This window comes from Macaca thibetana, chromosome 7, assembly GCF_024542745.1.
Source record: "Macaca thibetana thibetana isolate TM-01 chromosome 7, ASM2454274v1, whole genome shotgun sequence".
In the NCBI taxonomy this organism is placed as follows: domain Eukaryota; kingdom Metazoa; phylum Chordata; class Mammalia; order Primates; family Cercopithecidae; genus Macaca; species Macaca thibetana.
This window is the reverse complement of record NC_065584.1, coordinates 47,591,489-47,618,048: the sequence shown is the minus strand read 5'-3', so window position 1 is coordinate 47,618,048 and position 26,560 is coordinate 47,591,489. Positions and strand designations below refer to the sequence as shown.

General features: G+C 35.7%; 1 protein-coding gene across 8 annotated transcripts in view; it reads left to right on the top strand.

Annotated features, from left to right (window-relative positions):
• The window catches only part of PCNX4 (pecanex 4), a 43,373-nt gene extending 23,393 nt beyond the window's left edge, over nucleotides 1-19,980 (top strand). For 7 of the 8 annotated variants that reach the window (XM_050797781.1, XM_050797782.1, XM_050797785.1 and 4 more), the window contains 8 exons: nucleotides 48-535; nucleotides 786-886; nucleotides 1,008-1,127; nucleotides 3,407-3,770; nucleotides 6,357-6,460; nucleotides 9,347-10,377; nucleotides 10,757-10,943; nucleotides 19,172-19,980. In XM_050797781.1, the coding sequence (XP_050653738.1) occupies nucleotides 48-535; nucleotides 786-886; nucleotides 1,008-1,127; nucleotides 3,407-3,770; nucleotides 6,357-6,460; nucleotides 9,347-10,377; nucleotides 10,757-10,943; nucleotides 19,172-19,423 (2,647 nt within the window). In that variant the 3' untranslated portion in view covers nucleotides 19,424-19,980. Of the gene's footprint in view, nucleotides 1-47; nucleotides 536-785; nucleotides 887-1,007; nucleotides 1,128-3,406; nucleotides 3,771-6,356; nucleotides 6,461-9,346; nucleotides 10,378-10,756; nucleotides 10,944-18,858; nucleotides 18,992-19,171 lie in introns of all 8 variants that reach the window. The other variant, XR_007727421.1, reaches the window with a different exon arrangement.
• Nucleotides 19,981-26,560: the final 6,580 nt, after the last annotated feature.

Genomic DNA, 26,560 nt, shown 5'->3' with positions numbered 1-26,560 from the left:
ACATTTTTCTTTTCAAGTAAATCTTTTTTTCTTTTTTTTCTCTACAGGTTATTAGTAATGTTCATCATGTCTGCTGGAACAGCTATAACATCATATTTCATTCCAAGCACTGTTGGTGTGGTTCTTTTCATGACTGGATTTGGTTTCTTGCTGAGTCTGAACTTAAGTGATGTGGGTCACAAAATTGGAACCAAATCTAAGAATTTACCCAGTGGTCCAGAAAAACATTTTTCATGGAAGGAATGCCTTTTCTACATCATTATATTAGTCTTCGCTCTTTTAGAAACTGGTTTGCTTCATCACTTTGCTGGCTTCTCACAGATTTCTAAGAGCAGTTCCCAGGCTATTGTGGGCTATGGTTTGATGATATTACTTATAATACTGTGGATACTTAGAGAAATTCAAAGCGTGTATATCATTGGAATTTTCCGAAATCCTTTTTATCCGAAGGATGTGCAAACTGTGACTGTATTCTTTGAGAAGCAAACTAGGCTCATGAAGATTGGTATTGTCAGACGGATTTTGCTAACTTTAGGTAGGAAGATAAAGTCTATTAACCTTGTGTTACAAATCATCTCCTGGAAGTATTCAAAAATATTACTGAATTCCCATATTTGTGTGGTATTATACCACATACAAGTGTTCTTTTATGTTTTGGTTTTTTGTTTATTAGCTTTTTTAGTTCATTGCTTAAATGTGCTCAGAAAAAATGTATATTTGCCAAAATAAAATATGGTAGAAGGAGCTGTTTTGCCTTAATTAAATTTCTCTTTGTTTTGTTTTAGTATCACCTTTTGCCATGATAGCATTTCTCTCATTGGACAGTTCCTTACAAGGGCTCCACTCAGTGTCTGTCTCTATTGGATTCACAAGAGCCTTTAGAATGGTAATCCTAATATGTGTTTAATAGTATTTTCCTATTGCTAAGTTTTATTGTAATTTTGTTTAATAGTTTGCTTAGATTATCTAATTCTACCTGATAAAAATGAATAATTTGTATACTGCAGGTATGGCAGAATACAGAAAATGCTTTATTGGAGACAGTCATTGTATCAACAGTACATTTGATCTCCAATACAGACATATGGTGGAACAGAAACCTGGATACAGGAATCAGACTCTTACTGGTAAATGTGTCTTTTAACAGCTTTACTGAAGTATCTTTTACATACTGTAATATGTATCCATTTAGTGGTGTATATACAGTTTTGTAGTCATCGCTGCAATCTAATTTTAGAACATTTTCAACATCCCAAAAAGAAACCTCAACTATTATTTCCCATCTCCCCTCTCCATCTCGCCTACTCCCAGAATCTACTAATCTACTTTCTGTCTTTATGGATTTGCATATTTTAGATATTTCCCATGAATGGAATTCTGCAGCATGTGATCTTTTGCATCTGGCTTCTTTCACTTTTATGTTTTCAAGGTTCATTCATGTTATAGCATGTATCAGTGCAGTCATGCACTGCATAAGGACGTTTTGGTCAATGACAGACCACGTATACAACAGTGGTTTGATAAGATTATAATGGAGATGAAAAATTCCTATCACCTAGTGGCATAGCCCTTGTAGGGTAGCTCATTACTCACATGTTTGTGGTGATGCTGGTGTAAACAAACCTACTAGGCTGCCAGTCATATAAAAGTATAGCATATACAGTTGTGTACAGCATGTAATACTTGACAATAAGCAACTACAATTTATGTATTTAGTGTGCTTTTTATCATTATTTTAGAGTATATTCCTATGTATTAAAAAAAAAAAGTTGACTGTGAAACAGCCTCAGACAGGTCCTTCAGGAGGTATTCCAGAAGAAGTCATTGTTATCACAGGAGATGACAGTTCTATGTATGTTATTGCCCCTGAAGACTTTCCAGTGGAACAAGATGTGGAGGTGGAAGACAGTGATATTAATGATCTGACCCTCTGTAAGCCTAGACTGATGTGTGTTTTTGTATCTTCATTTTTGACAAAAAAATTTTAAAAGTTAAAAATTTTAAAATAGAAAAAAGCTTACAGAATAGGGATATAAAGAAAAAATGTTGAGTAGCTGTACAATGTGTTTTAAGCTAAGTGTCATTACAAAAGAGTCAAAAAGTAAAAAAGTTTATAAAATAAAGTTATGGTAAGCTGAGGTTAATTTATTATTGAAGAATCAAAAATATTTTTAAAATAAATTTAGAGTAACCTAAGAGTACAGTGTTTTTAAAATCTACAGTAGTGTATAGTAATGACCTAGGACTTCACATTCATTCACCACTCACTCACTAACTTAGAGCAACTTCTAGTGCTGCAAGCCCCATTCATAGTAAGTGCCCTATTCAAGTGTACCATTTTTTATCTTTTATAATGTATTTTTACTGTACAATTTCAATGTTTAGATACACAAATACTTACCATTGTGTTACAGTTGCCTACGGTTTTCAGTACTGTAACTTTTAGTACAGGTTTGTAGTCTATGAGCAATAGGTTATACCATATAGCCTAGGTATGTAGTAGGCTATATCACCTAGGTTTGTGTATATACGCTGTATAATATTCACTCAATGACGAATCTCATTATTTGTGAGCATATGTTTTCATTTATCTTGGGTATATGTACCTAGGATTGGAATTTCTGGTCATATAGGAACTCCATGTTTAATACTTCAAGATACTGCAAAACACATTTCTTAGAACATATGCTTGTCTGGCTGGACGTGGTGGATCACACCTTTAATCCCAGCACTTTGGGAGGCTGAGGAGGGAGGAGGGATGTGTTTATCTAGATTTCTTTCCTTGTGATATCATTGCCTGGTTTATGTGTCAGGGTAGTACTGATCCCCTGAAATGAGTTAGGACATGTTCCATACTCTTCTATTTTCTGGTAGAAGGTGGTGAAGGATAGGTATTGATTATTCGTAAGTGTTCTGTAGTATTCAATATGTATCTGAAATGTTTTGTGGTATGTAATATTTTGTATTGAAGCCATCTGAGCCTCAGCTTCTCTCTGTGGGTAGTTTTTAAATTATTCAATATCTTTACTTTTTGTAGGTTATTCAGATTTTTTATTTCTTCTTGAGCCAGTTTTAGTAATTTGTGTCTTTCTAGGAACTTGTCAATTTCTGCATTATCTAATTTGTGGCCTACAGTGGTTCAACCTTAAAACATAGTTAGTACACTGCCAGCTCTTTTTACTGTTACTGTTTTTTTTTTTTTTAAAGAAAGTCCAAACTTTAAAATGTAGTCTTGTTTATTAATTGTGAGGTTGGAGAAAATTAACAAAGAATCAAAGAATAAGATCTATTTCTTCAAAAATATTGGGGCAATAATAAAATTACTGTATAGTCTTTCTTATATGATCTTGAAAATTCATGAAAAATCTTTTAAGGATAGATAAAAATAATTTTTACGTTTCTACAGGTTGGTATCATACGTGATCGTTTGATTCGGTTCATCTCTAAATTGCAGTTTGCCGTGACTGTACTTTTGACATCATGGACAGAGAAAAAACAACGTCGAAAAACAACTGCCACTTTATGTATACTCAACATTATCTTTTCTCCATTCGTGTTGGTCATCATAGTTTTTTCTACACTACTCTCTTCTCCCTTACTCCCCCTTTTCACCCTTCCTGTGTTCTTGGTGGGGTTTCCCCGACCTATTCAGAGTTGGCCAGGAGCAGCGGGCACCACAGCCTGTGTGTGTGCAGATACAGTGTACTACTACCAAATGGTGCCCAGGTTGACTGCCGTGCTGCAGACTGCAATGGCAGCTGGAAGTTTAGGTAAGTAAATGAGTTGTGCTCAAGAATTTCTCACTGATGTATTTAAAGTACAAAAAAATAACAAACAGGAAACAATCTTTTTATCCAACCATAAGATAGCATAGCAACCATAACAATTTGGTGTGTAGTTTTATCCAACCATAAGATAGCATAGCAACCATAACAATTTGATGTGTAGTTTTATCCAACCGTAAGATAGCATAGCAACCATAACAATTTGATGTGTAGGCAGAAGGACTAAATATGAAATTAGAAGTTTATCTCCTGCTCCTTGTTTTCATCTAAATTAAGTTACAAAATAAAAATACTTGGGGAAATTTTTATTAAAGTGATTTGATAATTTTTTAAATACATTTTCTTGAATAAATTCAGATTACAATTGCATCATTGAAACATGGAAACACCTTTCCCCCAGGTTTTCCATGAATTTATAATGAGTTCATGTCAAGTAGATGCAATAGCATACATTCATAAAGTTTAGCAAAAACTAGCTTTACATAATATCCACTTGAGGAGCAGAGGGAATTTTATTCATACTTTACAAGTTATAGAGACTTTAAAGCAGTCTGACAAGATAACTGGACAGGATAACAAAAACTTTGGTCAGTGATCAGTAGGTAAGGTAGCCTCCCAAAATGAAATGCTATGCAGTTATTAGCAAGAAAATAGGTTTTTGATGACAGTAAACTAATTTTATGAGTTTTAATGCTTTTGTCAAACACTAACTATAAATTTTAATTGTATTGTACTTCTCAAGGTTGGTTTTAGATAAGGTATAAAATTGATGACACTAGTGTGTCATCTCCTACCTTGTGCTTTAACCCCTGAAACTTATTTTTAAAATGACAGATAACTTTCTGACAAACTCATTCTAGTCAGAGTAGCAATTTAAGATTAGAGTTTTAATAAAATGCTTACTTGGGGTTGAACTTTTCTAATTATTATGTGAGATGATTTATGAGAAAAATATTTTATCTTTGTAGTACAAATGTTTTATGAATAGTCATTTTTCTTATAGAAAATAGTCTGTACTTAATAATACTTTTATCCAGTGCTAATTAATTTTCATTATGTAATACTATTCTACTTTTTAAAACACCTGTGAGGTTAAACTCCCATCAGAAATAGTAATTAGATAAAAATTATACTTTATTATCAAACCAATTATATTCAACCAAGAAGTGTATTATAAAGTATTTTCTGGTGGGGAAAAAAGCAATGAGATAATATTTCACATACATCAGAGTGGCAAAAATGTAAACAATTTGACACTACCAACTATTGGCTAGGGCATGGGGAATAAGAACTTTCAGACTTTTCTGGAAGGAAATGTAAATTTTTACAACCACTTTGAAGAGTTAAATGGTAGTCTGTAATAAAGATGTACATATCCCATGGCTGAGGGATTCCATTTCTGATTCCATGATTTAGTGATTCCAGTTCTAGGGAAATTCTAGTACATGTGTTTTGGGGGTCCTCAAGACTACTCCAGGTTTGACGGTTCACTAGAACTCACAGCTAAGATTTATTACAGCAAAAGGATGCAGAGCAAAATCCTCAAAGGGAAAAATCACAAGGAGTAAAAGAGACTGGGTGCAAGTGTCCAGGAGTTGCACAGAGTCACACAGAATGTGCTTAATTCCCTGGCAACAAGTGTGTGTTGACTGCCAGAGAAGCTCATTTGAGACTCAATGCCCAGGGCTTTTATTGCAGGCTGGTCCTGCAGGCACTGTCTGCCTAGCACATACCAATACTCCAGAATCCCAAAAGGAGAGCAGGTGTTCAGTATATAGTGTATTGTTTGTACAGGTAGACACAATGGGAGACTCTTACCAGGTAGGGGGTTCCCAGATGCCAGGCAAGGACCAACCATATAAGCAGACCTTTTGAAGAATAGCAGTCGGTTCTGGTATGTTAACACTGTTCTGAACCACATGTTGTACAAGCAGACTTGCACAAAGATAATTTCTGCAACATTACTTACAATAGTGAAAAGTTGGAAACATCTGAAAAGTTTATCAATGAGGAAATGAATACTCAAATTCAATTAAATTGATACAGTGTATTTTCGACAGCAGTTATAATAAATTTTAGCTGTTTGCCATAGATGTGGGCGAATTTCATTAATAAAAGAGAAAAACTAAATTTAAAAAGTATACAGTGTGGTAGCATTTTATGTACATTTTTTAAACCATAAAACACTTTTATATGTTCATATGCATGTATATAAAAATATCAAAGATATTTTAAGTCATGACTGTCAAGCTGGACTTTTATAAACTCAATACTTTTCCTAATATAATTGACATGTATTTAAGATTTTATACAACAACTTCTAATTTGTTTTTCTGGAAAATCCTTGAATTTTTATGTATTATCACCTGCAGATTGTCTGTTCCAGCTGCTCTTGTAAAGAGTTAATTTAATGCCTCTTGATACGCAGTGAGTAGTTATTTCTGTTCATGACCTAATGATAGGGTAGGAGTCGTGAATCAGTTCTAGATGTCTTTTCAGTTTTGAAGATTCACATGGCAAAAATAAAAGAAGCTTGAAAAATGATTTTCTTTTTTTTCTAATTTGTTGTAGGTCTCCTCCTACCTGGATCTCATTACTTGGGCCGTTTTCAGGATCGTTTAATATGGATAATGATTCTGGAATGTGGCTATACTTACTGCTGTATTAACATTAAGGTCAGTGTGCATTTAAAACATCTCTAGTATTTTTATAGTTCATGTGTAAAATTTTACTTGTTATGTTCACATCAAACACTCAGTTTCAAAGAAGAATATCTTTTCAATTACCTGTGAAAACACCTAGGGATTTTTAAAGTATATTTCAATAAGCATATGTTGATGGGTGGACTGTTAATTGTATAATAGAGCATGATAACAAAATATACCTGCTTCCATTCCTTCCGGTCCTATTCTTGTTACCTCTCTCTAGCTGAGCATCTCAAAAGTGTGAATCAGTAACGTTTTTTAACTCCTATTATCATTTAAGCATTCTCAATAAAAACTATATTCTAATCCTACTGCCCCTACCTGCTATACTATATTTCTCTCCTTCCTTGAAGAGCAAATGGCCTTATTAGAGCTGCTTATAGTTGTATCTCCAATTTAATTTCTTCCATTCTGTCTTCAACTTACTGTAGGTTTTTGACACTGCTACTCCACCCGACCTGCTCTTGTCAAGGTCGCTAGTGACTGGCACATTGCTAACTCCAGTGATCAACTCTCAGAACGAGTCTTATTTGAACCATCAGCAGCATTTTACACAGCTGTTCTTTTCTCTTCACTTGTTTCGTGGGTTACTTCTCTACTTTGTGGTTCCTTCTCTTTTCTTTGACCTTTTAACACCAGTGTGTCCCAGAGCCTAGCAGTCCTTGATGACAACTCTGTCCTTCTGGTTGTTCAGGCCAAAAATACTAGAGTCATGTTTGACTCCTTTTTTACTTGTATACTTCCACACCCAGTCCAACAAGAAATCCTGTGGGCTCCGCCTTTAAACCATATTCTGTATCCCATCTCTTTTTACCACCTTGGTCCCAGCCACCTTGATCCCTTACCTGGATAATTGAAATAACCTCCTAATTGGTTGTCCTGCTTCCACCTGTGTGCCCCTGCAGTATACTGTCAACCAGAATGATCTTTAAAATCTAAGTCAAACCATGTCACTTCTGTACTCAAAACCTTGCAGTGGATCTCTTCTTTCATTCAGAGTAAAAGCCAGGCTCTAAATGGCCAGACTTCCTATTCCCTCTTTGGCCTTCTCTATTACTTTAACCCTCTCACTCTATTCCAGCCTACTGGCTATTCCCTCTGCCTGAAACACTCTGCTTTCAGATAATCATCTAACTCCCTCCCTCACCACTTTCAGGTTTTTGCTCAAGTGTCACCTCCTCAGTGACCTCTCCTATGGCCATCATATTTAAAATTACACTCCCACTCTTATCCCAGCACTCCCAATCCCCCTTGCTTTGCTTTACTTTTTCCTTATTTTTATAGTACTTATACCTTCTCACAAACTATATAATTTACTTATTAGTTTTACTGTTGATTACCCATGTCCCTCACTTTATAAGTATCACAAGCACAGGGATCTCTTGTTTTTATTCAGGAATACATCCTAAGCCCCCAAAACAGTGCCTGGCACACAATAGGCCTTTAACAAAAAAAAAATTTTTTTAATGAATTATAAGTTAATTTCTTGTACTAGCACAGATTGGATAAAATCACTAGTGACTAAAAAGCTGTCTCTCTAGTCCAGTGATTCTCAAAATGCAGTGCCCAGACTAGTATTAGTAATACTTCCTGAGAACTTGTTAGAAGTGGAAATTCTTGAGCCCTACCCTGAACTTGCTAAGTTAGAAACTTTGGGAGTGGGCTCAGCAATCTGTATTTCAAAGAGCACTCTCAAGTGATGCTGACTCACCTACAGATTGAGAACCTCTGTTCTAGTCTAACCCATACGAGAAGACAAAAAATATTGAGGACATTTTGATTACTTATTTTTATTCTATTTAAAAATGATATGGTTTAATAATACCTAATAATGTTGATTGATCCTTTGTGCTCTGTGACATATGTGGTTTAAAAATATACTTTTTGATGGTACTCTTTTTTTCTGTCTTTTTTTGATGCAAGCTGGGTTAGGCCATGCCATCTATTAACAATTAATACTTTAAAATTTACAAAGCATGCAACCGTTACAACCATATACACTAGGATTATTTTCCTTTGAAACAGAGGAAAAAGGAATCTCACAGAGGGTAGGTGACCTGCTCAAGTTGTGTGCCAGCCACCTGGTAGAGCTGTGACTTAAAAACAAGTTCTGAAGGCACTGACAGCTTTGTAAAAATATATAAATTAGCAATAGCAATTATAATAGTAAATAGTGACCTGATACATCCTTTTCAAGTGATTCCTTCTAAGGAGGTAATCAAAATGTGTTTAAAATTTATGTAAGGATATATTGATAATATTCATTCACTCAGCATATATTTGTTGCATACCCACTGTGTACCAGATACTGGTTTAGGCACTACTGACATAGCAGTAACCAAAGTAATCAAAGAAGTAAATCTGCATTATGATGTTAGAAATCTGGAACAGGAGAATGATAAATTCTGGCACATCCATACATTGAATAATGCTGTTAGTCTCATAAAGTGGGATGGAAAGGATATAATACTACTGTATATACTGTATATACTGTAGAATTCTAATTTTGCTTTTTTCTCCTCCAGGATTATAATTTGAAAGTTTTTACTGTGTGGCTCACTCTTAACTATGGATATAGTCTTAAAATTATATTCATACCTAATAAATTTGCCCAATTTCTAGTAGAATTTCCATAATATTTTCAAAAAAATAGTAGCATTATTTTTAATCCTATCCAGAATCAAATGTGTTAAGTGCCGTTAACTTTAAGTCAGGATGTTGCTCTTGAGTTAAAGAAATTGTTTTTGTCACTTTCCATATTTTTGTGATGAGAATCTATGGGCATTTTCAAGACTAGTTGCTGTATTCTATGTAATAAATGATTATAAACTTAAGTATTTTTTATTTCTTCTTTAGGGGTTAGAATTGCAGGAAACATCCTGTCATACTGCAGAAGCTCGCAGAGTTGATGAAGTTTTTGAAGATGCTTTTGAGCAAGAATACACAGGAGTATGTTCCCTTAATGAACACTTTGGAAATGTCTTGACACCCTGTACTGTTTTGCCTGTGAAATTGTATTCTGATGCCAGGAATGTTCTATCAGGCATAATTGATTCTCATGAAAACTTAAAAGAATTTAAAGGTGACCTCGTTAAAGTACTCGTGTGGATACTTGTTCAATACTGCTCCAAAAGGCCTGGCATGAAAGAGAATGTTCACAACACTGAAAATAAAGGGAAAGCACCTCTAATCTTGCCTGCTTCGAACACTTCACCACCTCCCAAATCCCCAGAAGACATAGATAGTTTAAATTCAGAAACTTTTGATGACTGGTCTGATGACAATATTTTTGATGATGAGCCAACTATCAAAAAAGTAATAGAAGAAAAACAGTTGAAAGATTTGCCAGGTACAAACTCATTTATTCCAGGATCAGTAGAATCACAGAGGGTTGGTGATCATTCTACAGGCACTGTTCCTGAAAATGATCTTTACAAAGCAGTTCTATTAGGATACCCTGCTGTTGACAAAGGAAAACAAGAGGACATGCCATATATTCCTCTCATGGAATTCAGTTGTTCACATTCTCACTTAGTATGCTTACCTGCAGAGTGGAGGACTAGCTGTATGCCCAATTCCAAAATGAAGGAGTTGAGCTCGTTATTTCCAGAAGACTGGTACCAATTTGTTTTAAGGCAATTGGAATGTTTTCATTCAGAAGAAAAGGCCTCAAATGTATTGGAAGAAATTGCCAACGACAAAGTTTTAAAAGACTTTTATGTTCATACAGTAATGACTTGTTATTTTAGTTTTTTTGGAATAGACAATATGGCTCCTAGTCCTGGTCATATATTGAGGGTTTACAGTGGTGTTTTGCCTTGGTCTGTTGCTTTGGACTGGCTCACAGAAAAGCCAGAGCTGTTTCAACTAGCACTGAAAGCATTCAGGTAATCCATTTAGATCATATGTAAGATATAACATTGGCGGAAAAAATTGATTTTTCTAAATCACGTACAAGAAGACAGTTGTTTCTAGTTTTTTAAAATTTACTTTCTTCAAAATGAAAAAAAAGTTTCATGTGTAGTGTGATTATATCAAGAGTACGCTTTAATTTGTGCTTCCTTTGGTTTTGTTAATATGGAAAATCTATTTTTTTTTATGGCTTACTGATTTCTTCACCTTAACTGCATCATTTCTCCCTCCACTTTTTAGCTGAGATAGATACGATTTCAGTTCAATGTCTTAAAATATTGATTTAACAAAATCTATTTGATCCATAAAGTTGACAACAAATATTCTAAAATTCTTCGGTTCTCCATTTTTTAGGTATACTCTGAAACTAATGATTGATAAAGCAAGTTTAGGTCCAATAGAAGACTTCAGAGAACTGATTAAGTACCTTGAAGAATATGAATGTGACTGGTACATTGGTTTGGTATCTGATGAAAAGTGGAAGGAAGCAATTTTACAAGAAAAGCCATACTTGTTTTCTCTGGGGTATGATTCTAATATGGTAAGGTTAAAAAATTTTTAAGCATATGTATACTAACCTTAGAGAATGGATGTCAGTTATAAAGTATTTGAACTAAGTGATAAATGATATAACATTATAGTTGTGATACAGTTTTAAGGCATTTATAATCATGACTTTATGGCGAAGCTAGACGAACTCTAGCTGATTTCTCTCCTTTGCCAACTGAAGAGGAGCCAATTAAAAATGTGTAGCCATAGTGCAATACCTGACCTATAAGAGAGCCAAGTATGTGTAGTATGCTATAACATATTTGACTAAATGGATTGTATTCCTATGTTCAATGTATGAATTATCACTTGGATTTGACTCTTAGAAAAAGTTATTTGTAAGTGGCAAAGTATTTTGCTGACATTTATACTGTATTGAAGCAAACCTAACCTGTGAAAATCCAGAGACTTAAAATAGGGGATGACTCTTTAAGATTTAGTACTTGTTCTTATCACATTTAAAATGTCATCAAGTCTACACAATATGAAAGATTCAATGTTATGAGCTTATCGTGGTTTTGTCTGTCTGGCATTATGGTTTGAGGAGCTCTGCAAGTGCACTCCCCAGTGAAACTGATGAAAATTATATTTTTTTAAAATAACCACTTAAAGTCTTAGAAAGTCTCCTAAGGGCATACAGCAAATGAACATAAATTTATTTTTAAAAATCTGCTAAAACCCAGTGAGAATAGTAAGAGACTGCAGTATTTGAACCAAAACCTACCCTACCTGAACCTCAGCAAGATGGAACCTCCCCTCAGACTGGTACAACCCAGAACATAGGCTCTCTTCTCTGTCAACTCCCAGGAGGACTGTTTTCCTAGGAAGGGCAGGAGTTCAACATTTTTAATCCTGTCCCAGCTACCTGTTGCTGAGGCTACATTCCAGGCATGTGAAGTCCAAGCAAAGATTCCCTTCTGGCCCACTGCACTTATGGGATGGAGACTTTATCTTGGGTGTGGTGCCACTGAAAATACTGGGGCCTTGCTCACTCTTGCCCACTCATAATGTGGAGGTCCTATGCTGGGAGAGGCAAGCTGGAAAGACCTGAGGCTACTCCTTCCCTCCACCAAGTGCTTATCTCCTAAAGCAGAAGGGTCACTCAAGAGAGAAGCATGCTATCGCCCAGAACTCTGGCTCAGAGACTTTGCCCAGTGGAAGAAGCAAATTATTACTAACAGCAACAAAAGCTCTGAATCTCTTCTTCCCAGAGGAACTGATTTATCTGCAACAGAGTGTAGACACATTGAAGCCCAAAATGTTCTTAAAAACAGTGGAGGACTTCCTGTTTTATGATAGTGTCAAAAAAAGAAAACAACATAAACGATGGAGGTTGTGGTGAGAACTAATTTCTAGGAGACTGGTAGGTTCATTAAGCTAAACGGTAAACTGGCTAGATTTTTTTCAGGGGAAGAAACAGCAAAGAGCCTTCCTGGGATCAAACACATGAAAAGCTATTCCTTTGAAGGAGTTCACATTTAATTGGATCAGTCTGTGGAGCAATGTATGCCTCAGGTCTTTGTTGAAAGCAGAGTAACCAGCTGGCAATCAGTGGAGCTTAATAGCTGGGTATGAACACTTAACAGACAAGATAACCCTGCCAAAACCATCCCAAGGTAATTGTATGCATTCAGTTTGACTGTACTCTATGAGAGGCCGTATCTGAGACTTCAAACTGGGCGGGGAATGGTAGGGAGCAGACAGGGATTGACTTCACTACAGTAAGCCAGCCAATCACTAAACAAGTACATGATAATAACAAGCCCTGGAGTTAGGAATGAAGAGGACCAGCACCCAGAATTTCTACAGTGTTACCTGCAATATCTGATTTTCAACAAAAAGTTGAGATATGCAAAGAAATGGGAAAATCTAACCCATATACCAGGGGGGAAAAAGTAGACAACCGGGCTTGCCTGTAAGAGGGAAGAGATGTCAGATTTAATAAAGATTTCATAGTAGTCATTATAAATATATCCAGAGAACCAAAAGAAACCATGGTTGAAGATATAAAGGACAGTATGGTGACAATCTCACATCAAATAGAGAATGTATGTAGAGATAGAAATTATAAAAAAGAACCAAATGAAAAATTCACTAGAGGGGCTCAACAATAGATTTGAACTGGCAGAAGAAATAATTAGTGAACTTGAAGATTCTAGATCAATAGAGATTATGCAATCCAAAGAAGAGAAAAGAATGAATAAAAAGAAAGAGAGCTTCAGAGAAATGTAGGACACCATTAACTGCTCCAACATATACTTAATACCAGAAGGAGAGAGAAGGGATAAAAAAATTATTTGGTGAAGTAATGGCTGAAACTTCTTAAATTTATTGTAAAACATTAATCTACACATCCGGGAACTTCAGTGAACTTTATAATAAATGCAAAGAGATCCGCAGGCAAATAACATCATGGTAAAAATGTGGAAATCCAAAGACCAGGAGAAAACCTTGAAAGCACCAAGTAAAAACTACTTGTACATTTTAAGGAAAGTCATATAAAATTAACAACTGATTTGTCATCAGAAACAATGGAGGCCAGAAGCATGGAATGACATAGTCAAAGTGCCCCCTTAACCCCAAAACAGAAAGCTTAACCAAGGACCCTGTATCTGACAAAGGGATCTTTCAAAAATGAAAGCAAAATAAAGAAATTCCAGATAAATAAAAACAGAATTTGTTGCTACCAGACCCGCCTTACAAGAAACACTAGAGTTCTTCAGACTGAAAGTAAGTGACCACAGACAATAATTCAGATTCACACACAAAAACAAAGAGCACCAATAAAAGTAACTGTGTAATGATAAAAAAGAGTAAAAAGGCATATTTCTTCTCTTAACTGATTTGAAAAGCAATTCTATAAAATGTATTCATGTATTATTGGGCCTGTAATATATAGGAATGTAATTTGTTAATAATTGCACAGAGGAAGCCAGTTAGGGGCAAAGCTGTACTGGATAAAGGAAGTGAATCCAGATGATTCGTTTCTGGATTCTTGAATCTACAGGAAGATAGAGAAATAGCATTTTTTTAAAGGGTAACATAAGGCTGGGTGCAGTGGTTCACGCCTGTAATCCCAGCATTTTGGGAGGCTGAAGCAGGCGGATCATCTGAGGTCAGGAGTTCGAGACCAGCCTGGCCAACATGGTGAAACCCTATCTCCGCTAAAACTACAAAAAATTAGCTGGGTGTGGTGGTGGGTGCCTGTAATCCCAGCTACTTGGGCACCTGTAATCCCAGCTACTTGGGAGGCTGAAGCAGGAGAATCACTTGAACCCAGGAGGCGGAGGTTGCAGTGAGCCGAGATCGCACCACTGCACTCCAGCCTGGGCAACAAGAGTGAGACTCCATCTCAAAAAAAAAAAGGGTGCCGGGCACGGTGGCTCAAGCCTGTAATCCCAGCACTTTGGGAGGCCGAGACGGGTGGATCACGAGGTCAGGAGATCGAGACCATCCTGGCTAACACAGTGAAACCCCGTCTCTACTAAAAAATACAAAAAAATAGCCAGGCAAGGTGGCGGGCGCCTGTAGTCCCAGCTACTCGGGAGGCTGAGGCAGGAGAATGGCGCAAACCCGGGAGGTAGAGCTTGCAGTGAGCTGAGATCCGGCCACTGCACTCCAGCCTGGGCCACAGCGCCAGACTCCATCTCAAAAAAAAAAAAAAAAAAAAAAAAAAAAAAAGGTAACATAACAATGCTGGGCATGGTAATTTAGGACTACAATCCCAGCAAATTGGGAGGCCAAGGCAGGAGGATTGCTTTGAGACCAGGTGTTTGAGACCAGCCTGGCCAACATAGCAAATCCTATCTCTACAAAAAATAAAAATTAGCCAGGTATGGTGGTGTGCATTTGTAGTCCTAGCTACCACTTGAGAGGCTGAGGTGGGAGGATTACTTGAGCCAGGTGTTCAGGTTATAGTGAGCTATGATTGCGCCACTGCACTCTATCCTAGGTGATGGAGCAAGACCCTGTCTCTAAAAAATAAAAATAATTAATATAACACAATAAATGCATACTTGCTCCCTTTTCTCTTACCTTCTTTTAAAGGCATAAAATTATATAAAGTGATAATTAAAACAATGTACTGTTGGATTTGTAACGTTTGTAATGTGATATGTATAACAGTACCACAGAAGGGAAGAAAAGGGACTAGAACTTTGTAAGAGTAATATTTCTGCTTCACCACAATTAGTATAAATCTAAGACTGACTCTTGTAACACAGAGATAGTAAGCTTTAGTCAACCACTGAGGAAATAACTGAGGAAAAAAGTGAAAACCGTCATTAAAGAAATTTAAATGGCATATTACAAAATAGTCACTTTCTTGACAAGAGAAAGTCAAGAAAGAATAGAGGGATAACAAAGATATGAGACGGGAGGCTGAGGCAGAAGAATGGCGTAAACCCGGGAGGCGGAGCTTGCAGTGAGCCGAGATCGCGCCACTGCACTCCAGCCTGGGCGACAGAGTGAGACTCTATCTCAAAAAAAAAAGAAAAAAAAAAGATATGAGACAAAACAGAAAGGAAAATGACAGACAAAATTCAGCCATTTCAGTAATAAAATTAATGGGAATGGATTAAATAATCCAGATGAAAGGCAGAGATTATCAGACTGGATTTAAGAAAATGCTTGTAATCCCAGCACTTTCGGAGGCCAAGACAGGTGAATCACTTAAGTCCAGGAGTTCAAGACCAGCCTGGGCAACACAGTGAGACCTTGTCTCTAAAAAAAAATAAACAAAATTATCCATACATGGTGGTGTGTTCCTGTAGTCCCAGCTACTCTGGAGGCTGAGGTGGGAAGATTGGTTGAGCACAGGAAGCACTATGATATATAAACTATATAATATTTTATTAATATAAATATGTAATATAAAATATATAAATAAAAGACACAAACCATATGATCATCTCAGTAGATATAAAAAAACTAACAAAATCCCTCACCCTTTCATAGTAAAAACAAACTAGGAAAGAAGGGAACTTCTTCAACCTGAACATCTATGAAAAACTCACAGTGAACATCATAATTATTGGTGAAAGATTGGATGCTTACCCCTAAGATCAAGAAGACAAGAATGTCTACTCTTACCACTTTGATTAACCATTGTACTAGAACTTCTAGCCAGGTGGTATGGACTGAATGTTTACACCCCAAATGTACATGTTGAAGCCTAACCACCAATGTGATGGTAGTAGGAGGTGGGGCCTTTGGGAGGTAATTATGGTTAGATGAGATCATGAGCATGGAGCCTTGTGATGGGATTAGTACCCTTATAGGAAGAGGAAGAGACACCCACAGCTTCCTGTCTTTTTGCCATAGAGCAGAATAAGAAGATGGCTATCCATGAGCCAGGAGGATAGCCCTCATCAGAACCCAGACATGAAACCACCCCGATCTTGGACTTCCCAGCCTCCAGAACCATGAGAAATAAATGTCTCTTCTTTAAGTCACCTAGTCTATGGTATTTAGTTATAGCAGCCTAAGCTAAGACACCAGAGTAATTAGGCAAGAAAAAGAAATAAAAGGCATTCAGATTAGGAAGAAGTAAAATTATCTCTATTCACAGATGACATGATCTTGATGATGTATAGAATATCTAAGGAATCAACTAAAAAGCTTAGAACTGATTAACAAATTCAGGATGGTTGCAAGATATAAGATCAACATTAAAAAATCTGGTGAATTTCTATACACTAGCAACGAACAAACCAAAAATGAAGTTAAGGAAATCCCACTTAAAATAACATCAAAAATAATAAAATACTTAGGGAAAATGGAACAGTAGTAGTACAGAGCTTATACTCTGAAAACTACAAAACATTGTTAAAAGAGAAAGTTAAATATCTAAATAAACATCTAGTGTTCATAAATCAAGATAACATTGTTAAGATGGCAATACTCTCCAAATTTATCTACAGATTAGCACAGTCCTTTTCAGAATTCCAGTTGGCTTCTTTGTGGAAATTGAACAAGCTGATTTTCTAAAATTAATATGGAATTTCAAGAGACCCTGAATAGCCAGAACAATCTTGAAAAAGAAAATTGGCCGACTCATACTTCCAAGTTTCAAAACGTATATGAAACAATAATCAAAACAGTATGGTACGGGCATAATGATAGACATATAAATCAGTGGAATTGAATTGAGGATCCAGAAATAAATCCATGGGTCTTTAGCCAACTAATTTTCAACAAGGATGCCAAGACCATTCACTGGGGAAATCATCTTTTGGTAGCAACATTCAAAAGAATAATGTTGGATTACTAGTATTAGTTTCCCAGGGCTGTTGTAGCAATTACCACAAACTGGGTGACTTTTTAAAAAATGGAAATGTATTCTGTCATCATAGTTTTAAAGGTTAGAAGACTGAAGTCAAGGTGCCAGTAGAGCCACGCTTCCTCTAACGGCTCTAGGAAAGAATCTTTCCCGGCCTCTTCTAGCTTCTGGTGGCCCTTAACATTCCTTGGCTATGGCTGAGTAACTCCGGTCTCTATCTCCATATTTACGTGGCCTTATTGTCTATACTCTTCTGTTAATTCTCCTACTACTTTCTTTTATAAGGATGTCAGTCACTGGCTTTAAGAGCCACCTAAATCCAGGATGATCTCATCTCTAAATTTTTAATTACATCTGCAAAGTACCCATTCCAAATAAGGTCACATTCACAGGTAACTTCAAAGAGATGCTATTCAGCCCACTACAGACCTTACTTTATATACCATATTTTTAAAATAACTCCAAAATACATCAAAGACCTAAACATAAGAGCCATAAAAATGTTAGAAGGAAACATAAGGGTAAATCTTCATGACCTTAAACTTGGCAATAGATTCTTAGATATGACACCAAAAGCATGAGAAACAAAAGAAAAATAGATAAATATGACTTCATCAAAAGTAAAAACTTCTGTTCCTCAAAGCACACCATCAAAAAAGTAGACAACTCACAGAATGGGAAAAATATTTGCACTTACCTGTTAAGGGACTGTTACTAGAATATATAAAAGAACTCTTACAACTCTATAATAAAAAGGTAAATAGATTTTTATGTGGACAAAGGATCTATATAGACATTTCTTTAAAGAGGATGTACAAGTTGCCAGTAAGTTCATGAGAAGTGCTCCGTATAATTAGTCATCAGGGAAGTGCAAATCAAAACTACAATAAAATAACACTTCACACACACGGGATGGCTAAAATCAAAAGGTCTGAAAATAAGTGTTAACAAGATGTGGAGAAATTGGAACCCTCTTCTGCTCTTGGGAATGTAAAATGGTACAGCCACTTTGGAAAACATTCTGGCAGTTTCTCAAATAGTTAAGCATAGAGTTAACATACGACCTAGCAGTTCTATCCCTAAGTATATATACCTAAGAGAAATAAGAACATAAATCCACATGAAACCTTGTACATGAATGTTTATAGCAACATTATTCTTAATTGCTATAAGGTGGAAACCAACTGTACATCAATTGCTGAAAACAAATTTTAGTATATCCATATGATGGAATATTATTCTGCCATAAAAAGGAATAAGGTACTGATACATGTACAACATAGATGAACCTTGAAAATATGCTAAGTGAAAGAAATCGGTCACAAAAGACCACATACAAGTGAAATTTACAGAAGAGGCAAGTCTATAAAGATAGAAAATATGTTAGTGGTTACTTAGGGAAGGGTCAATGAGGAGATAGGATGGTGATAACTAAAGAGCACAAGGATACTTCTTGAGGTTATGGTATTTTAAAACTTAACTGTGGTAAGGGTTGCACGTATCTGCGACTATAATAAAAACCATTGAATTGCGTACAGTAAATAAATAGATTGTATGGAATGTGAATTATATCTCAACAAAGCTGTTTCTTTAAAAAGAGCCTATTGTATCATTCACCACCAAATAGTATTTATGACTATGCGTCGCTGAGGCAACAGATCAGAGAAGGAAGACAGAGAGAAGTGACTAAGATTTTGCCTAATGGTGATTGAGATGGCTGCCAGGAAACTTTCTTTTATTAAAGAACAAAGGAAGTAGAGGTAATTCTTGATTCTGAATACAAGCAACTCATTGTGTACATTTTTAAAACTTGCTGTTTTTTGAACTTGGGAAAAGTTTGCTTGATTACAATGCAATTTTTCTATAAGTTTATAAATAAAATATGAAGACCTAAATGTAATCTCTTTTCTTTTTCTCCTCCTACCATTTTTACTGTAAAGGGAATTTACACTGGAAGAGTACTTAGCCTTCAAGAATTATTGATCCAAGTGGGAAAGTTGAATGCTGAAGCTGTTAGAGGTCAGTGGGCCAATCTTTCGTGGGAATTACTTTATGCCACAAACGATGATGAAGAACGTTATAGTATACAAGCTCATCCACTACTTTTAAGAAATCTTACGGTACAAGCAGCAGATCCTCCCCTGGGGTATCCGATTTATTCTTCAAAACCTCTCTATATACATTTGTATTAGAGCTCATTTTGACTGTAATGTCATCAAATGCAATGTTTTTATTTTTTCATCTTAAAAAAGTAACTGATTCTTGTAACTTCAGGACTTCTCCCCACCCTCATTCAGATGCCTGAAAACAGCTAAGCTCCATAAAATTGGTTCTCTTAGCCATCTTAATGGTTTTAAAAAACAACAAAAACATCTTTTTGTCTAATGTGAAAGTTAGAACTATTTGGCCAATACTTGTGCCCTCTGGACTTTAGTAGACTTTGGTAAATATGAGAAAACATTTGTGTAATTATTATATAATGAATTTTGTAATGCTTTCTTAAATGTGTAATAGGTGAATTGCCATATAAAGTTAACAGCTATGTAATTTTTACATACTTAAGATAGACATATCAGTGTTCTAAGTAGTGATAATGGATCCTGTTGAAGGTTAATATAATTTATAGTATTTTCAGATGTGCGTTTTAACACCTAATATTATCTGAATGTTTTTATATAGTTTGTTTTCATAGACTTCAATTCACAAACTTTAAAAAACTTTTAATAAAATATTTTCTTTCCTTTTCAAATATCCTTTTGATATATGTGAAAGAAGCAGGGTTCATCCCATTCATCATGTGAATATTCACAGGAAGAGCAATGTTAGGGTAATCTGCATATGACTACTAAAGCATAGATCTGACTCATTATATATTTCTTTCAAATGAATTTACTGCTTCTGAAAAACGATTCACTCAACAGGACTACCAGTTACTAATGTCTTAAGGTATATGAACTAAAGAGGAGATGGGAAGAAAATTTTTATAATATGATCTGAATTTTATTTTCATTCTCTTCTTGCTTAGGAACGTTTTACAGATACATGTAAGGGGGATTAACAATGAATCCACATCAGTTGAGAGATCAGTTTCCTCTACTTCTTATTTAATTTCCAATGAAATCGGTAGGAGCCCCCTAGATTTATAATAATATATTCTCTTTAGAAATCATTCAAATTATATGAAATGTACCAGTTAAGCTGCTATTAATATTCCATTTATTTAGTATGTGGACCAGTTCACTCTAACAATGTTAAAGGATAACTTTTTGGACCAATTTTCAGTTAATGAATTCAAGAGATTTGTATGTTTATCTTTTTTTTGGAGGTAATATAGTACAGTTACTAAGATAAGATTTTATATTACTCTTGAGTTCACATCTCAGACTTATGATTTAATTTACATGATTGAGATTTACTAGCTGTAAACCTTTATATCTTTGTCATGTAGAAATATTTTCTCATGTCATTAAAAGTACTTTGTAATTATCACCTTTTTTTTTTTTCGAGACAGTCTCACTCTGTCGCCCAGGCTGGAGTGCAGTGGCACGATCTTGGCTCACTGCAACCTCCGCCTCCCTGGTTCAAGCAATTCTCCTGGCTCAGCCTCCTGAGTAGCTGGGATTAAAGGCACGCGCCACCATGCTGGCTAATTTTTGAATTTTTAGTAGAGATGGGGTTTCACCACGTTGGCCAGGATGGTCTCGAACTCCTGACCTCATTCTCCACCCACCTCGGCCTCCCAAAGTGCTGGGATTACAGGCGTGAGCCACCGTGTCTGGCCGTAATTATCGCTCTTAATGACAGCATAAAATTCCATTGATATTATTTATTGGATTACTATCCCCCAAATAATGTGAATTTTCAGTTGTTTAGAGATTTTCACTATAATAATAATAATGCCAAGCTATGCCTTCCCTTAACCTTGCATCCTCCTCAAACTATTCTCATATCTCCATTTCATTCATGGCCAAGTTTTCTCTTTCATTTACTTGTCAAACCATTCCAATCTGGATCCCATCTCCATGACTCCCCCAAATTAAAAAAGAAAAAAGTTTTTATTAAGGTCACTATCGACCTTTTTATTGTCAAACCAGCTAGTAGTAATTGACACATTTGACTATTCCTTGAATCAGCTTTTGTGTTTTCTTTTGGACTTTCCTGATACTACATTATCTTTGTTTTCTTCTTATCTTCCTAGCAACTCCTCAAACATCTTTGCTGCCTTTCCTCTTCTACCTGACCTCTAAATTTTAGAATTTCTCACCAGTTGGTTCTAGGCCCCCCTTTGTATTTCTGCAGTCACCATAATCTCATCTACTTTAAGACTTGAAATAGCATCAATAAGTTGATGATGATCAAATATATGTACCTAACCCAACCTCTCTTCTTACACTGAACCTGTATATATCACTTACTTGATATCTTCACTTAGTATATTAAAAACTGACTGTTAGATTTTGAAGGGAAGGCGAGGGTTAAAGAAAGACACACACGGAAAGAGGATAGCTTGACAGCAAATGCAGGCTTTACGTCCAGCATAAAACCTACAGAAGTGGGGGACCAGCTTAATGCCAGAGCCTACCACTGCTTCCAGGCTGGGCGTACTTATAGGCATGGGTGTGAGGGGTCTGGGCAGTATGGCTTGCTGCCCAGCAGGGTATTGATAAGATGCTCCCATGATGAGGTGGTTCTGGCCCTTGTTCTAGCAGGATGTCATCATGGTATTCCTTGGAACTTTGCCCAGCAAGATATAGGGATATTTCTTAGGTTGGGCCTTTTTCCACCTTGTGATCAGGTAGTTAGGCAGGATGTTTCTCACTGCCCAAACCCCTGTGAAATGTTTCACTTTGATTAAGGTCTGCAAAATAGCGGGGAGCTTACAAAATGGTGCAGTTTGGACTAACACTAACCTTACTGAATTTTCCCTAAAACCTTTTCTACTTCCAACTTTTAGTGGTGCATTCATACCAACTATTTCAGAGAGCTAGAAAAGCCAAGCAAAATAGTATTTTAAAATCTGCTTAAAGACATTAGAAAACCAAAAGACAGTGAAGAATAACATCACTAAGATCTAAGACAGAATGAAACTTAGATACCTGAGCTCAGCATTTGGGCTGCTTTTCTTGTAGGAGATATGCCAATTCAGGATAAGGTGGTTGTGAGTCTGAGACACTAAGTAACACTTATGACAGCCTTGCTGCTGAGTTAGAGGGACAAAAACTGGAGACGAAGGCTCTCCAAGGAGGTAGGGAAGGGGAAAGGAACCCTAGTTAACTGACCATACATTGGGTTGTGTCCCCAAGGACCATATCCAAATCGTAAGGGTGAAGAAAAACCAGATGCAGTTAGGATCTTCTCACTTCCCAAAACTGGATTAAGGTGACCCTTTGTCTGCTACCCAGAGCAAATGTAAATCCTCTCTGATCTTTTGAGTTATTTTTATAACTTTTCACGTTTAGTATTGGAAAGTTATTTAAGGTATCTGAGGAAACAAGGCAACGTGATCAAAATCCGAAAGAAGCAACGGATGATAGGACCGAGCCACAGGGGACCCAGATAATGAGCTACACAACACAGGGTCTAACATTACTATCTTTAGTGTGTTTAAAGATCTAAAACCCAAGATTGAGAATTTCAGCAGAAAATCAGAAACTATATAGAAGAATCAATCAAGTCCCCAACTTAAAAGTACTTTAATCAAGTTTAAGAATTCAGTGAATAGGCCGGGCGCGGTGTCTCACGCCTGTAATCCCAGCACTTTGGGAGGCTGAGGTGGGTGGATCACGAGGTCAGGAGATCAAGACCATCCTGGCTAACACAGTGAAACCCCATCTATACAAAAAAAAAAAAAAAAAGCCGAGCATGGTGGCAGGTGCTTATAGTCCCAGCTACTCAGGAGGGTGAGGCAGGAGAATCACTTGAACCCAGGAGGTGGAGGTTGCAGTGAGCCAAGATCATGCCACTGCACTCCAGCCTGGGTGACAGAGCAAGACTCAAAATAAATAAATAAAAGGATTCAGTGAATAGATTTGATAGAAACTGGATACAGTGAAGTAAGAATTCGTGAACTAAAAGTTATGTCAGAAGTAAATACCAGATATGAAAAACTAAGACACAAAAGAATGGAAGATACAGTAGGGAGAATAAGAGACATAGAGTTAACATGAGGAGATCTAACATACACATAACTGGATTTCCAGAAGGAGAAGAGAGAATATGACAGAATCAACCTGTGAGGAGATAATGACTGAGAATTCTCCAAATTTTTAAAAGACATGAAGACTTGCAAGATCAAAGCATGATAAATAAAAACAAAATTACACCTTAGCACATCCTAAGAAAAAATAAAACACAAAAAGAAAATCATTAAAGGAGCCAGACAGTGATAAAAGACATTACTTTTAAAGGAGCCACAGTTTTATTAAACTGACAGCTAACTTCTCAACAGAAAATATGGGAACCAGAAATCAATGGAATGATATTTTCAAGTTACTGAAAGAAAATATCTACAATTTTAGAATTCAATACCCAGCCTTTCCTCAAAAACAGTTCTTGAAGAATGAAGGCAAAGACACGTTCAAACACAACAAATTTAATAGCAGATTGTCATTAAAGGTAATAGTAAAGGGGATTCTTCAGACAGAAGGAAAATGATCCCAGAAAAGGGTTACGGATAAAGGTAGGAATGAACAGTAATTTTAAAAAATAATATACAGTTTAAGGAATATTAACTATATAAAATAGTCTTCAAGGTTAAAATAAATAATGTTAAAACGTGACAATAATATATACATTTGGTCCAGGAATTCTAAGGTCCTTACAATTATCAGAAAGATTATAAGTAATATTAGACTGCTGTGTCATCTATAGGGTAACCACTAAAAGAACAGCAAAAAGCAAAATAAATCATATAACTACAAAGCTAATACAGGGCGAAAGTGGAATAATAAAGCAAAAAGGAAGAGAAAATATAGAACAAATAGGACAAATAGAAATCAAATAGATTAGGAGGTTTAAACTTAAATATCAGTTACAACATTTATATGAATAGACAGTGTACCAATTAAATGCAAAGATTATCAAAGTGAAAAGAAAGAAAACCCACAAGGTACCTTTATGCAAGAGATGCCTTAAGTATAGGAGTACAAGGGTTGGAAGTAAACAAGAATGGAAAAAGTTATAGTATGAAATACAAAAACAAAAACGATAGGGCAGGAGGTATGGTGGCTATTGCAATATTATTTAATGTTGACCTTAAGGTGAAAAGTATTGTAAAGAGAGACAATTTGTAATGATAAAAGATTTGATTCACCAGAAAGTTTCAACAGGTCTAATATTTTAATGATTTAACAATATAACCTCAAATATATAAGCTTAAATGAACAGAACTAAAATGAGAAAAGACAAAATCTGCATTCCCAGGTTTTAATACACTCAGTAACAGAACAGCAGCCATGCAAAAATATGTAAATATGTAAAGATTGGAAAAATATTTTAAAACTTAACCTACTTGGCATATATAAAACAATACCCCCCAAAAACTGCAAAATACACATTATTTTCAAATGCAGGTGGAATATTTATCAAAACTGACCATATTCTAAGTCATAGGGATGGAATATATTCTTTGGTCATGTTCATTCACTTAGAAATCAATAATAATTTCAAAAACAGAAAAATTCTATTAAGTCCATTAATTAAGAAATATACTTCTAAATAACTCATGGATCAGACAATAAATTACAATGAAAATTAGAATATATTTGAACTGAATAGTAAAAGTGCTACATGTCAAAACTTATGGTAGACACCTAAAGCCATGCTTAGAAGGAAATGTATAGTCTTAAACGCACATTTAAAAAGATTGAAAATGAACCTAGTAGTTATCTCAAAAAATTCTAAGAATAGCAAATTAAACCTGAAGAAAATAAAGGAAATAAGATAATAAAGAACAAGAATTAATAGAGTAGAAAATGAAGATAAAGTTGGATCAACTAAACCAAAAGTTGATTCTTTGAAAGGATAATTGATAAGTGTCTGGTAGACTGAAAAAGGAAGAAACAACCAATATCAGGAATGAAAGGATATTACAAATCCTACGGTCATTTGTCAAAATATGTGCATGACTTCAAGCTAATAAATTGGAAATTTTAAATGAAGTGAACAAATTTTTTAAAATATGGAAGAGCCAAAATTGACAAATGAAAAAATAGAAAATTTGAGTAGTTCCCTATCTGCTAAAGAAGTGGAACCTATAGTTACTTTATTTGCTTTTCCATAGTGAAACAACAAGCCTAGATGGATTGATTCATCAATGGAAAAACAATCTTAAATTCTTACAAAGAGCAGCAGAAATGCAGGAACCCTCCCCAACTCATTTTATGATGCCAGAAAACCTAGATACCAAAACCTGGCAGAGACTTCCTGAGAAAGAGACCTATTTCATTCCCCCCAACATCAATGCAAAAATCCCGAACAAAATATTAGCAAACTAAACTACACACATACACACACACCTACACACACAGAATAATAAATCACAATCAAGTTGGGTTTCTTCCTGAAAAAGGTTGGTGTGATGGTTGCAAATCAATCAATATAATTCAACACATTAACAGAATGAAAGGAGAAAAATAATATTTCAGTAGATCCAGAAAAAGTATTTGATAAACCAGTATCCACTCATAAAAAATTTGCTTTTTAATATTCATCTTTATTATTCTTATCCTGAGTATGCACATAAGATGTTCTGGGTCAGAGATAGATTTCTTATTACTCAGGGTAAATAAGTGCACCTGCCCACCTTCACACTAGTCCATATCCCCCAGAGCAACCTGATAAGAACTCATGGGATTTTGGCTGTGTAAGTGGCCAAATACTGCCTAGGCAAGGGACAGGGAAAATTAATTTTCCCTACTTATAAAGACGAAAGAGGCAGCTGTCCTCTTCCCTGCCTGAAAGGGTCTCCTTTTACTCTAGTCTTGTGGTAGACAAAGTCTCTCCAAAAGCCAGATAGCCAGCCCCATGTGTCTCCTAGAGCTGTCTCCTACATCCCTAGGAAGATAGCATATTAGAAATGAGGAAAGATCTCAGCACAATAACCTAAGTTCCCACCACAAGAAACAAGAAAAAGAATAGCAAAATAAACCCAAAGCAGGCAAAAGAAAGGAAATAACAAACAGCAGAAATCTATGAAACTGAAAATAGAAAAATACATAAACAAAAAACTGGTTCTTCGAAAAAACATCAAGAAAATCCATAAAGCTGTAGAAAGACTGACAAAAAGAAAAGAACGCAAATCATCAAGAATGAAATGGCAAATATCACTA